Source organism: Cicer arietinum, chromosome 4, assembly GCF_000331145.2.
Source record: "Cicer arietinum cultivar CDC Frontier isolate Library 1 chromosome 4, Cicar.CDCFrontier_v2.0, whole genome shotgun sequence".
NCBI lineage: Eukaryota > Viridiplantae > Streptophyta > Magnoliopsida > Fabales > Fabaceae > Cicer > Cicer arietinum.
This window is the reverse complement of record NC_021163.2, coordinates 11,074,906-11,088,649: the sequence shown is the minus strand read 5'-3', so window position 1 is coordinate 11,088,649 and position 13,744 is coordinate 11,074,906. Positions and strand designations below refer to the sequence as shown.

General features: G+C 30.0%; 3 protein-coding genes across 7 annotated transcripts in view; 2 read left to right on the top strand and 1 right to left on the bottom strand.

Moving 5' to 3' along the window:
• Nucleotides 1-1,130: 1,130 nt before the first annotated feature.
• LOC101510252 (S-adenosylmethionine carrier 1, chloroplastic/mitochondrial) lies at nucleotides 1,131-6,596 on the bottom strand. Of its 5 annotated transcripts, none has more exons than XM_073367035.1 (11): nucleotides 6,406-6,596; nucleotides 6,002-6,129; nucleotides 5,331-5,413; nucleotides 4,776-4,852; nucleotides 3,967-4,057; nucleotides 3,417-3,470; nucleotides 3,246-3,341; nucleotides 2,821-2,910; nucleotides 2,247-2,298; nucleotides 1,663-1,805; nucleotides 1,131-1,567 (listed from the first exon to the last, which is right to left on the bottom strand). In XM_073367035.1, the coding sequence occupies exons 2-11, from the start codon at nucleotides 6,087-6,089 to the stop codon at nucleotides 1,442-1,444; spliced, it is 900 nt and encodes a 299-aa protein (XP_073223136.1). In that variant the 5' UTR covers nucleotides 6,090-6,129; nucleotides 6,406-6,596; the 3' UTR covers nucleotides 1,131-1,441. The 5 variants fall into 5 exon arrangements, with proteins under 5 accessions (XP_073223136.1, XP_012570108.1, XP_012570107.1 ...); XM_012714654.3 differs by having other exon boundaries at nucleotides 6,002-6,110; nucleotides 6,406-6,595; XM_012714653.3 differs by having other exon boundaries at nucleotides 6,002-6,106; nucleotides 6,406-6,595.
• A 675-nt stretch (nucleotides 6,597-7,271) lies between these two features.
• LOC101509931 (uncharacterized) lies at nucleotides 7,272-10,476 on the top strand. The gene is made up of 4 exons (XM_004496372.4): nucleotides 7,272-7,728; nucleotides 8,911-8,990; nucleotides 9,072-9,130; nucleotides 10,032-10,476. Exons 1-4 carry the CDS (start codon nucleotides 7,423-7,425, stop codon nucleotides 10,334-10,336), a joined length of 750 nt encoding a protein of 249 aa, XP_004496429.1. The 5' UTR covers nucleotides 7,272-7,422; the 3' UTR covers nucleotides 10,337-10,476.
• A 2,994-nt stretch (nucleotides 10,477-13,470) lies between these two features.
• The window catches only part of LOC101509598 (probable choline kinase 1), a 4,407-nt gene continuing 4,133 nt past the window's right edge, over nucleotides 13,471-13,744 (top strand). The window contains exon 1 of the mRNA XM_004496371.4: nucleotides 13,471-13,628. The gene's annotated coding sequence lies outside the window, so the exon portion shown is untranslated. The remainder of the gene's footprint in view (nucleotides 13,629-13,744) is intronic.

The window sequence follows — 13,744 nt, the reverse complement described above, 5'->3', positions numbered from 1 at the left end:
GTTTACTAAGAAACTGTAGTGGCACCGCACGGTAGCTTGAATCTACAATTTGTTGCTTCAATAATATCTTAGTCATGTAACATTGGGACACTAGAAAAACAATCACTACATTGAATAAGGCACTGAAAATTTGACAGAAGAAATCACACCCAAAAAATAAATAAATTTCTTGAGGAGAAAGCTTTAATGCTAAAATCTTCTTTGATATATCCAAATATTCCTTGCTGTGATCAAATTGTGAATGAAGCCTTATGCTATTGGTTAGTGATTATTTTCAATGTTTCTTTTTCCAAGACATGATTAGCAAATATTCTTGTAATAGTGGTTGGCATTGGCTTCCAAAAGAGCTCAGCACCATAGCTTACTATCTTTCATTTGTTTGTGAAAGATTTCATTCTTTCAAAGATTTTATGGTTTAAAATAAAGACACCTTTTTAGAACAAGACCATAGTATTTATTATTTAATACAGAAAGTTGATTGAATTATTCCGTTTGAACATTGCTTACAGGAACATATTTCCAACAGTTGCAACAATGATTTCACATATTATCAAGTTATTTTACTAATCTAAAGAATATATTTTTTATCATAAAAAATACAAAAAACAAATTGCTAGCATGTTGATAATATTTTAGCTTAAAATTTTCATGGCAACTTTATCTTGTACCGAGCAGCGCATAATGTTCAATACTTCTAATACCTGACATGCATGTTTGAGAATACTCCATATCCAATTGTCTTAATTAAAACAGAATCTCTTATATTTCATTAAATAAAAAATAAAAGAAAAACAGAATACCTTATTTTATTTTGCACTAATTCTTTCTAAGATAGAACTCTTTTTTTTTGCAGTTGATAATTTATTAAAAGAGAGCTCTTTTGCCTTGCATTGATAAAATGATTAATTCTGAACCTGATTTATTTTTATTTTTTTAATAGGTAAATGTTAATAAATTAGTGATCATGTTAGTTTTTGAGTTTGACTTTGAGCCGTGATTCAGTGTCTGGTAGCTCACAAACCAAATTACCTAAGCAGAACCTAGACCATGATATAGTAATTGAAATATGAGAATTTTGTAGAATTTAAGGTATTGGCAGCTGCAGAAAATTTCCAGAGCCCCTTCTATGCTGAACATGTTAATTATTTCCCCAAATTAATATATTCTGAGTTTCAATTTTCTTTCTTCCAATCCCCGTTCTCTTGATACAATTTTTGGTGTTTGAATGGGAAATAAATCATTTGTTAGAAAGAAAAAATAAAAATAAAATATTTAATTTACATTTGTGACAGCATGTGCTTTGTCAACCTTTTAGAGAAAGCTCAAGGCTGGCCCAAATTTTCAATTGAGGCAGGCCTCAATGGGCTAAGTGACTCCATGCAATTATGAAAAGATTAAGATGCATTGCAACATCATCAGCTTAATCTTGCCTTCAAAAAAATCACTTCTGAGCATCAGTTTGGGGTTGCCTCTGAGCAAGAATTTTCTTTGTCTTCTCAAGAACACCAAAAAATATTGAACCACCTATTCCTATCCACAACACTCTTGGCCCAATACCCTGCAAATACTTTCAGGCTTTTAGAAAGCTGTTTGGTTAAAAGAAACTTAAGAATGCAAATAATGATTGGGGGAGTTACACTAAATTTAAAGAAATATCCATACCTTAAATAGAGCATGAGCTCCTTCTTCTTTAACTATTGTACTCACACAATCACAAATGCCTTTGTAATGTTTTTGTGTTCCTTGAACCATCAATCTGGTTTTTACAACATCAAATGGAGTTGTAACTGCTCCAGTTATGGCACCTATAAGGTATAAAATTTATCATTCTCAGTTCCAACAAAAGCTGTACACAACACAATATTCAGTATTAGCGAATAGAATATTTGGAAAGAAAAGACTGATATCAAGCTAAATTTGGCAGTAACAATGCTTCCTTCTGGCCAATTTACTAGTTTCAACAAAATTTTCTTGGAGGGAGGGATAGTCAGCATGCTGCAAATTGTCATACCTATATAATGGGACTCTTAGCTAACTTGCAGGTGAAACAAACTATGAATTAGTTTAGCTTTTACAGAAAGAATTATTATGACTACATTAGAAAGTTGTCTAGAAGGATTGACAACCAAAATATATACCACAAAATTAAAGGCAACATTATTGGTTGTTATGATAACTGCCAATTTTCATTCAAAGAAATCTGATACACATACAGAATCCTAGAACACAAAATGAAGTAGAAGTACCAGCAAAAGCCCCAAGCATAGCATTCTCTGGATCATTCAGATCTCTTTTTGCCTGCCAAAAACAAACAAAAAAAATACAGAAACTCTTAAGCACTTCTACAAGGTCTTAGTTGTGGATAGATTAATAAAACTTTGGTTAAATATATTTTTAGTCCTTGTCAAACGAACAGATTTTGGGTTATGTCTCGGCAAAAAAATCTCTAATTTCTATCCTCCAAATTCTGAAATCATTAGCTTTGTTCCTTGTTATCATGTGACGTTTATTAACACTACTTATACGTTAGGCCACTTGGCCATGATAGGTGGCATCCAATAATATTCGCGAGGCTGGTCACTGGCCATGCCAGTATGTGTTTCCCCCAGGATTTGAATAGTTTTCCTTTTACAAGTTTTTCATTTAAGGGCTCTTTCATTTAAGGGCTCAAGAAAACATTTTGGTGAGAGTCACATACATAGCAAATGAGTAGCCACATGAAACAAAATGCTTCCCCTCCCATTCTATAGATGACTTGAGATTGTGTGTACCTTCATAAAATCACATATAGAATAATAGACACTTCAAATTTAAACTCACCGCTAGTTTATACCCGATACGGAGCTGTTCGTAGACGCATAATTCTAAAGCATCAAATGGTAAATCTCGCAATAAGAAAGATCCATATCCCTATAATCACTCAAAAACAAAATTACAGGTCAAGGTAGGTAAAATAACACCAAAGTCAGCACATGTATAATATTCAAGTAAGCATTTAGAACGGTGGTAAAACAAACAAGAGTAAAGGCATTATTATCATAATCCTACAACCTGCATACAAAATCATATCTCCTCTTTCTTACATAAACCAACATGAAACCTCTTTCCACCAGAGAGGGAAATTGAATAAGTATTACATTACCTACCTACTAGAACAATATTTTAAAGCAGAAATTATCATATGCTACCTCAAATCAAAGAACAACTAATTAAACGGTCATCTAAGATATGAAATAAATGTGTACCGCATAAAGACCTTTAAAACCCTCGTTAGCAATGATCAGTCTGACAGCAGCTGTTGTTGAACTGAATTGACCGGTTTGTATCCTTTGCTTAACAACCTAGAAAGGCACAAATCAATTCTAACATCAAGGAAGCAAAAAATAACTGGCAATGTCGAAAGTAAAATTACTTACCTCAGTTGGAACACGAACAAGAGAAGAAGCGGCTCCTCCAATAGTACCTGCAGCCTGTACTCAGATTAGGAATAACACCATAACAAAAATTAGAAAAGAAATGTCACTCACAGTTCTAATCTAGGCTAAACTGTTTGTGTGCTAATCACTTAAGACAAGCTAGGCACTGAAATGATGAACATAGCAGCTAACCAAAAAGTTAATTAGTCATTTGTAAATTTTACATTTTATTTGTATTTACATCTGTTTACATGTACTCTAACTTTGGTGAATAACTAAAATTTTAGAAAATATTTGATTTCATGGTAAGTCTAAGGTTTTATAATTAGAAAAAGGTGGCCTGTAAAAGAACTATGCTCTTGTGTTTTTGGTCAAGTTAGGATTTTTTTTTGTTAATCCTGGTTTGTGTATCCTATGATTTATCTCAACTAATTTAATGTTCTGAACATCATCATGTCAGTATACAAACATTAAAAGGTGAAATTTGTGTACGACATGCCTACATAATTTGAATAGATTATCTATTTTCTTATTTAGAAAGCCAACTTACAATATGAGCCAATGCGTTTAGATTCTCCGGGAAAATCTTCAGCAATTTCTGCTTTGTCGGTTCATATACACCAATAAAAATTGCAGAAGCTCTGCCAAGACAGGAAGAATAGTCCGTTAAAAATATGTTGCACATAATTAGTTCAATTCAGAACCAATATATAAACCAGAAAATAAAGAATGATAATTGCAAATATAGAAACCAGCTTTTCAGAATCTAAAAAAAAATATTTGAGCAAACAAGCAGTTAGATAATTACCAGTGGGCAGTGGATGATTAGAGGGTATCAGAATTTGAGTTAAGTGAGAAAGTGAAAGAAAATGTGAGAAAAGAAGAATAAAATGTTTACAGGATTTGTAATTTGAAACTGTTATTTCTGCAATGCAATTGCAATGGTAAAAAGGTGTACCCTTCCTATATATATATATATATAGAGAGAGAGAGAGAGGCTGAGATACAAGAGCAAGAGATACAAGCTGCTAGAAACATATCTAATAGTAATTGACGCCAACTAACTGTAACAGAAAGAAATATAATCTGTGCAACAGGCTGGAACGTAACAGATAGAAGACACTCTTAACAGAGGTGGGAAAACACACTTTTAGTCAATTCTTAATAGATAAAATTAGGAAGAACAAAACTTTGTTAGCTTGAGTTCAAAACACATAAGCTATGATATCTAATTGGTTTCGATTTGGATATGTTTGTCATAGAAATATATTTAGGCGAAAAGCAGAAAACAGGATAAAGAAAATGAATGCGGCGTGAATTGAAAAGGATGAGGTGTATATGAAAATAAAGCCTACTCACGGTAAGACACCAGCAAGATTTCCAGCTAATCCAGCATACAAACCCTTGAAAGCAATTTCTACTCCACCACGAGCAACCTGATATTGAATGGAATAAGATATAAAAAAATCAAAAGATATGCATTTAAAAATAAGAAATGGGAGAATCAAGCCAAAACTTCATAATAAATTCCATTAAAAGATCTACAACTACGACATACAATGAAAGGAACATGGAAAAATGTTCTATTAATCTTATCCTTAGAAGGTTGAAATATTACAAGAAAGCTCCATGCGTTGCTCCATTAGCAAGAAATTCAAGTCAAATGTGATAGAATGAACGTTGGCCAAACTAATAGATTATGCATGAGCAATCAGCATAAATGCATAATGTGTATGTCACTAATAAAGTAATAACTGCAACATTTATAAAATTTAAACTTAGACGTGAACATTTAACACATTGAAGCAGCATCCAAATGGGGTATATATTATTAGTACCTGACAATCCCCACCCGAGGGGTATAAAAACAGACAAAATAGAATTAAAAATATTCACTCAATATACTTAATTCACCTGTAGTCGAGTTTTGATGGTATCAATGGGGTATAAAGCTGCTTCTACAGCAACACCGGCAACACCTCCAGCAATGCAACCCTCTGCAATATTCATAAGTATGTCATGCATCACAACAATATTCATAGAAGAAGGCAATAGTTATTATAGCAGTAGCAGCAGATGACAAGATGCAACTCAGGACTAGTTTAGTTACAATGCCAGATCCTACATCATAAAAGAAAAATTATCCATAACAATAGAAACATCATTGCTCATTTTTATTGTAAAAAATGGACCAGAACATTGGAATATCCATGCTAAGAAGACAGCACAGCTCATAAAAGATATGATCGTCAATTCAACATGATAAGTACAAGTAACTGAAATAGCAAATTAGAATTTGAAGGCTTTGAAATTTTCAACTTGCTGCTTCTGCATAAAAATGTAGCAATGTATCTATATAAGTCCTTATAGATTACTTATGCATAATGCCACAAAAATACAGACTAAGCCAGCCATTTGTTTCAAGGATTTAATTCATATACATATAATTTATTATGATTTGTTGACAATGTAAAACATTTTAAATTGTTGGTGTATAAAAATTGAACTATTTGTTTAAACACCAAAGGTTTACAGATTTTAATCCTTGCATCAAAACATTCATGAACTGAAATGGTAAAACTTACCATATAAAGCACGTAAATAGTCAAATGGTATATTGTCTCCTTCAGTGATAGACATGAAGAACTTATCTGGATCCTTTGAAGCAGCCATTGTAAACTTCGAAGTATCTGTCTAGACAAGTCATTTGGTACTTTCAAAACACAATCAGAAACCACCATTGCTTTAAAAAACAGTACTAGGTAAATTAAATAGCAGAGATTCATTTCATTAAGTACTCACTACTGTTCAACTTCTCCTTCTAGAGAAGAAGATAAAGGAATAATAAAGCAAAAACTAAAAATTGGAGGTGAAAATGAAATTGAATTTTGAGGAAAACTGAAGTAAACGTGATTATATAATAACTAGAATGAATTGAAAACATAAAATTTGAGCAAAAAATAAAAACAGTTGAGAGTAATAAACATACCAATTGAATCAGTTTGGGGAGCTCATGAGAAATGTGCAAAGATCGAATATTTGATCAAACAAACCAAATTTCTTCGACAACAAAAATTGACAGTGAGATGCAGAAGAAGCTTGTTTGAAACAACAGGGTTTTCCTGGGTTTAAATGCACGTGCGAAACTAGTTATGTTTTTGTTTGTTTGTGTAAAGTAGTTATGTTAAATTAAATAATTACTTTACTCAAACCAAACCAAAATCTGAACCGTTCCCTTTCTAAACAATAAAATACTCAAGTGCGGTTCCTTTTTACTATTTTTCACACCCAAATTACTAAAGTATTTGTTTCAAGATAAAATACTTGTGTTTATACTATCAAATACACAATTGTGATGAAAATTTAATGAACGCAACACAAATTTTTACTGAAATGAATTTAGTGTAACATCTTACAAAATTATTTGATTAAATTTTTTTTATCTTTTTTATATGTAATGGATATATAAAATTATATGGTAGGATGATGTTTATAAAAATCTAAAATTTTTAAGATAGATAAATATTTTTTATAATCTATAATAAATTTTTATTTAAAAATTATTTAAAATTCTAACAACAATTAATATTACTAAATAAAAAAAGTATAATATTATTAATCCTCACTCACAACTAAAATCATAATTCATTAGATTTTGATTAGGTAAAATAAAAAAATTAATGTATCAAAAATGAAAATACATTAGTATATCAACGGTTTTTAAATATGAGTGTAGTGTAATGTAAACCATATCTTACACTACCTCCCCCTAGCAATTGCCCCAAAACTCATCCTGAAAAAGTTTGACCTAATTTTAAAAACCTAAACCATTTTTAAAAACTGAACCGGTCCGTAACAGACCAAAAACAAAATTCGGTCGAACCGTATCAAAGAACATCCACTGAAAGCTTCTACTAAACCCCGTCATCGAAAACACCTGAATCTGAAGCCTACAACGGTGCCAAATTCTCAAGTTCGTTTCTTTTTTACATTTTCCGATTCAGCAATGCAAAGTGTATCCTCAATCTCAAGAATTTGGAGAAGCATAGCCTCTAATGCCAGAAACTTGTTTCTCTTCAAAGACCCTTTTGTGCGCTCTTTCTCTACGGTTCCCATCGGAGTAACTTCCCGGAAATTGCATCGATCAGATATTCCCTATCATTTCCTGAAATGGGGTTCGCTTGGATTCTGCAGAACGTCAAGGTTCGCAACTGGGTTCAGCCCTTTGGAACATAAACCGTTGGATTCTATTGTAGATATTGAGAGACTCAAGAATCGATATCCTGATGATATTGCTTCAATTTGGGATGATGTAATGTCTCTTTCTTGCAATTTTTCAATTTCTTGTTCTTTATTGTTTTCTCCTTTTTCATTGAGCAAACCACCAAATTCGTCTAAGTCTCTCAGATAGGTTTCATCAAATTTCGGAAATTTCAAATAGGTCCCTGACTTTGTCAATAGTTACTCACATATCTCATTATGTCAAAAAGAGTTTCATTTAATGACCAAATTGACAGAGGACCCATGTGAGTAACTTTTGACAGAGTAAGGGAAATATTTGTAATTTCAGAGACTTGTTTGAGAGAATTTAGTTGTTTACTCTTTTTCATTTGAAGACTGTGATGTGTGTGTGTATGTTAGAAGCTGGTAGGTAATGTGAAATTTGTCTGTTAATTGTTCCACAAATATTAATAGGAGTTTATGAAGATAAATGACACACAAATTTTTTAACATTATTATGGCTAATTTAATTTTAATATTGGAGGTTTTGCAAAAAAAAAAAAGAATGCTACTAGAGGTTCTGATCCTGGTTGGAAGAGTAAAATATAGCATTAACCTGCATTCAGAGAAGGGTCAGAGTAATCTTACAATGCTTTTTTGCCTTTGCAACATGCTTTTTTAGACTTGTATTAGTTGTTGGGGACCTCAAAAGAATCAAAAAGGTTTGATATGTTCTCCAAAGAAGAAGAAAGGAAGCAACTAAAGAAAATTTGTGGACAGTTAAGCTTCTGCTTGTTGTTGTTGATCAATTGGAAACACCTAAGCCTCTCTCCCTCTCGCTTTTTTATGTTTGATTTGTATTCTACAACCAGAAAATCCATGAACATATAGGAATATATGAATGTGAACTTTGTAAGGAAGGAACCGAGTTGTTCTTCTTCCGTGTGGTTCTCTAGATTTTTCCTTTGACCTTGCCTTTAATTTTGTTGTTGGAAAAAGGCTCATTGTGAGCTTGTTATAAAGTACGCAAGTAAGGGTATGTCCACCCTCTGAGTTTTAAATTTAAAAGTGCATCCTTAATTGTGCAATTAACCGACAAGCTTTGGAGGAGCTTTTTCCTTTATTGCCGCATTGTTGTTTTTCTAAGTTTTGATTGAATGTTGATGCAACTTATGAAACAGATGTTAGGCTATGTAGCAAGCAATTATGAGTTAATTTATGGTTTCTATGTTATTTTAATTTTAATTATATGATTCGGCTGGTTTTGTTTCAGTATCACATAGGTAGAGGTCATATTGGAGCGACTATGACAGCAAAACTTTATCACTTGCTAGAGCATAGAGCTAAGGAATGGTAATCAATTTGATCAATACTTATACTATGAATTTCTGCTCTTCTAGATTTCATGTTCTTACTTCTATTTGTCCTTGGCAGCCGATATTTTGTCATTCCTTTGTGGAGGGGAAGTGGTTATACAACAATGTTCGTTCAAGGTTTGATAAACATTACCTTCTCTTATCATTTATTTGAAAAAATTCTATAATTGTTGGGAATCAAATGTGTTAATCCTGACTCCTGATCTGCATTTGTAAAATAGAAGTCATTTCAATTGGTTATATGTCAAGCACTGATAGAAATCATGAACTAACCTTGAAGCTGAATAACTTAGGTGGTTTGGTTATGTTTAGGTGAAGGTTGAAATTTTGTTTTTCTACTGAGGAAAATGTAACAACTGCCTGCTTAGACATGATAATTTTAATAAAATGACAAACCTAAAGCTGGTGTAATTGAAATCTTAAGCCGTTTGGATTCCGAATATCTGTATACCAGACAGTAAAAACAATGAAAAATGTGAAAACAGATAATATTTTTGTAATTATAAGTAAAAAAAGAAATAAAAACAAAAGGTTTTCTCAAGATTCAAAATTAACTGCGTTTGAGAAGAGAGGAAGATATGTAGATTAGAATGGTTTTGTCTTGTGACAGAAGTTTTCCTTCAAAAACTAGAACTAGAATACACCCTTTTTTTAAGAAGGAATGGACCATGTTGAAACAAATTGTTTATTTAGTTCTTATTTAGATAAACAGCTTAATGAAATGCTTATAGCATAAGTGCGTATGATATAAGTGTTTATGTATAAGCTTACTTAATATAAAGTCAAACTGTTTTCATATAAGTTATAAATTGTTTTCATGAGCTATCTTGGAAAGTTTATGGAAATTAACTGAAAACAGGTTATGAATATGTCATAAACCGTTTCCATAAGATGTTTATATCAGTAGATAAGTTCAAATAAGTCAATTCAATCAGGCTTATTCTAAGTGTTTTTGTGTTTTTCTTATTTGAACTTTCATTGTTGTCTCACTCACATACATAATCACTATTTCTTGCAGTCCAAACACCACACATACTTTTTACAGGTCTTGAAGATTACAAAGCTAGGGGAACACAAGCATCTCCATACTTTACTGTTTCCTTCTACACAGAATTTGCAGAGAGCAAGGACTTAGTACTGATCCGTGGGGATATTGTATTCACCAGCAAGCTGACTGACTCAGAAGCAAAATGGCTTTTGGAAACAGCTCAGTCTTTTTATTTGAATGATGTGAGGTACAAACTAGTTGAAAGGTTCAACAAAGAAACACGTGATTTTGAGTTCAAGGATGTCTTGCAAGCATTGGACATGCCTATTTTGTAACCATTTTCAATTATACACATTTGCTAAACTAAGATTAATTTATTTTATAACCATTTTGTAAACCTATTTAACTATTCATTATTTCACTTTTAATTGTGAACATAAATTTTATAAAATACTATTCAAAATCAATTTTCTCACTTGATGCACACCCTTCCACATAATTTAATGATCTCTTGTATTTTCTCTTTTTTTAATATCTGTTTTTATTTTAGACTTATCTCTATGCACCAGCGTGACATCAGCATTTTTCTAACCTAGCCAAAGATAGTAATGAATCTACGTCAGAAAAAGGTAATTTGACAAAAATGTGTAGCAAGTAGTTGTCAAAATCCATGTTTTCACGCTAGGGGTTATTTGGTGGGGGCATATAGTAGATAAGAGCAAATACTCCTTTTGATAAAAATGTCAATAAGTACTCAGTCAAAGCAAGTAAGAAACTCACTCTCACATATTTGAATATTATAATGTCACCAACCTTGTGGAAATCAATATCAACCATGGATAACACAAATTATAAAATAAGTAAATTAGTATAACACTAGACAATGATGGTGTATGGTTATGATTTTAATGGACATGTGATGATTGGCCCCACCCACATAATTGAGTTGTGTTTCTACCCAGGAATCTCATGTCCCATATGGAAAAATTAGTAGTTTATGAATGTTGACATCAAATTTATTATATTTCCAATTAAGTTTGTACATATCCTCATAAAACTTCCTTTTCAATTAATAATAATATCAGCTGTTTTGATTTCACTACTATAGCTCTCCATTTTTTTTAAATAAATGAAGACATCATTGAAATTGTTTTAGTGTATAAATATCTAACTAATGATATATATCTTAGAAATTTAGAAATTTATATTATTTATGTGTAAAATAAATATACTAATAGAAGAAATAGAAAAAATTAAAAACAAAAGGATCTTAACCAAATTACTTCTTCCGGAACCATTATAAAAAAGTCAACATTTGAATATGTATAACTGTTTTTTTAACGTCACATTTATTGTTTATTTTGCTTTCATATCTTATAGTAATGCATCTATTTTTTTTAAGTAGATTTTACCATTCTCCAAGAACATTAAATATAAATTTATATTGTTTTCATTTTACAACGAGTGAACTATTTAAACATTTTACATATATTTAAATAATAATAATAATAATATTTATACTAAATTATTATCATTTATTCACTTATTAAAGGGTCGTTTATTTTTTAACAATTTTTTTATAAATTATTCGTTCACTGTAGGACAAAGGGATATATTGTCCCTAAATATAGGTAGGATCCTATTGACCAAATCATAATAATTAAGAAAAAGGGTTGAAATTTTAAGTTAGTTAAGAATTAATATTTGTTTTACAAGTTTATACTTGAACATAAAGAATTAACTTATGTTTTTATTATAATATACTTTTTTTACATTAATGATATTTTATTAAAGAAAATTTGACAAAAAATCAAAACTCAAACATCAGAAATATAAGATGGAGTATATTCAATACACATCCAATCTAGATTATAAATAACATATTTAGTTACATAATATGCAATTTGGTTAACCTCATGTCTAACATATATAAAATTTAAACCTATAAAATTAAACATTAAAATTAATACAATCTCTCATAATAAAATTAATATAAGTGAAAGATTGTTGATGAGGGTTCAATGTCACAATCATATTTGAAACATATGACTCCATTCCATATTTCACTCTTATTAAAAAAAATTAATAAGGTAATTAATGTATCAATTATATATATACCTAAAACACTTTTGATATTTGTAAATATTTGATTGTGACTCTTTTTATCACAAGATGCCAGTGATATTAATTAAAAGTTTATTTAAAAATAAATAATAAATATATCTAATAATTTAAAAAGGACTGAACAATTTTTTGTAAAATGAATGTTTATATTTAAGAAAAGAGAAAATAGAATCGATAAGTATAATTTAATAGTCAAATGTCTTAGGTTAGATAATTTCTAATTTGAATTCAAGACCTCATATTTTATGTGAATTTTTTTTTTATTTTATTTTAGAAAAAATACATTATAATTTTTATGTAAAAAAAAGAAGAAAAAAAACACTATTCGGGGAGCCGTGTTAGCTGATTATAAACGTCATTATTTTCGTCCACAATTGATCATAAAGACAAATTCGATCTTTTTATGCTGTATGTTAAAAAAGTTGGCCCTTTTATTCTTTTTTATCTTTTGGGTCCAATAAAGTTCACTTGTAATACAAATTTTAAAAACACAATGCAGCTCAATTCAAAGGAGAGGACGAGAATTATTGTCTCTTTATGAGAAGCATCAAAAAGTGATTGCGCATTTATAGAAATATATTTTAGAGTACTTGTTTTTTTTTCTTTTAACTACAAACTTAATGTTTAACACTGTCTAAACGCATTGAATGTCACTCAATTCATTCCATCCATTTCATAATATAGATAAAAGTTTAGTCAAAAGAAAATTGATATATGTGTCTGAAATTTAGATCATCTACATCTCTATTTTTTTTAACATATTTTTGTTTGTATTATACTGCGAAATGAGTAAAATATTTTGACGATAAAACTAAGTTTATTTATAAAAAACAATTAAGCTAAACTCTTAGTAATTATTAAAAAAATGTGTACCAATAAGATATAATTAATTTAAAATTTAAATTTATTTAAAAAATAATTAAAAATATAATGTATCATCAAATAATTAATACTTATATCATACCTATCAAAACTCCAAACATATTAGTTTTTACGACTAATTAAATAATTCAGTACAAGTGATTAATGAATAAAATTTGTATTATAGTAGTATATTATAATTATAATAATTATAGTACTATATTGATTTAAAACACCATATACCAAATTTAACAAAAAATTTATTACACATAAAAACATTACTAAACTTCAACTCTAATTGATAATTACTACATTTGTTAGTCAATACTAATAATTATATACAATTTATTAATTTTACAAACAAGCTTAGAGCAAAAGCAACAATATAAAAATATTCATTTTTTCCAAGAATCTCTGTGGTCAACAAAACATCAAAATACGCACTTTAAACGGTTAAAACACTGATTTTAAGAGAGTACTCAGTTTTCATTTCACACCCAACAATTTCTCTATATATACACAGCAAGGTTTCACAAACTTCACACAAATTAAACAACATATACCATAGTACTTATCACATAACTTTGATAACCAATTTTCAACCACCTTCCTCAACTTGACTCTGTTTCCTCTGCTTCTTAGGTTAGTTCTCAATTCTTAAAAATCTACTTTATCTATCTTTGCATTAAATTATTCTTTACGGATTATTGATTATTGATGATTTTTAACAACTGGGTTGTCAAAAAGTTTCACTCTTT

Bases quoted from the DNA above. Each gene is read 5' to 3' on its own strand.
- LOC101509931 (XM_004496372.4), top strand. From the start codon at position 7,423: ATGCAAAGTGTATCCTCAATCTCAAGAATTTGGAGAAGCATAGCCTCT. The intron at 7,729-8,910 runs GTAATGTCTCTT...GTTTTGTTTCAG, and splicing joins TTGCTTCAATTTGGGATGAT to TATCACATAGGTAGAGGTCA. The intron at 9,131-10,031 runs GTTTGATAAACA...TATTTCTTGCAG, and splicing joins TACAACAATGTTCGTTCAAG to TCCAAACACCACACATACTT.
- LOC101510252 (XM_073367035.1), bottom strand. From the start codon at position 6,089: ATGGCTGCTTCAAAGGATCCAGATAAGTTCTTCATGTCTATCACTGAA. The intron at 5,414-6,001 runs GTAAGTTTTACC...TGAATATTGCAG, and splicing joins CTATTTACGTGCTTTATATG to AGGGTTGCATTGCTGGAGGT. The intron at 3,342-3,416 runs GTAAGTAATTTT...GTGCCTTTCTAG, and splicing joins TTGTTCGTGTTCCAACTGAG to GTTGTTAAGCAAAGGATACA.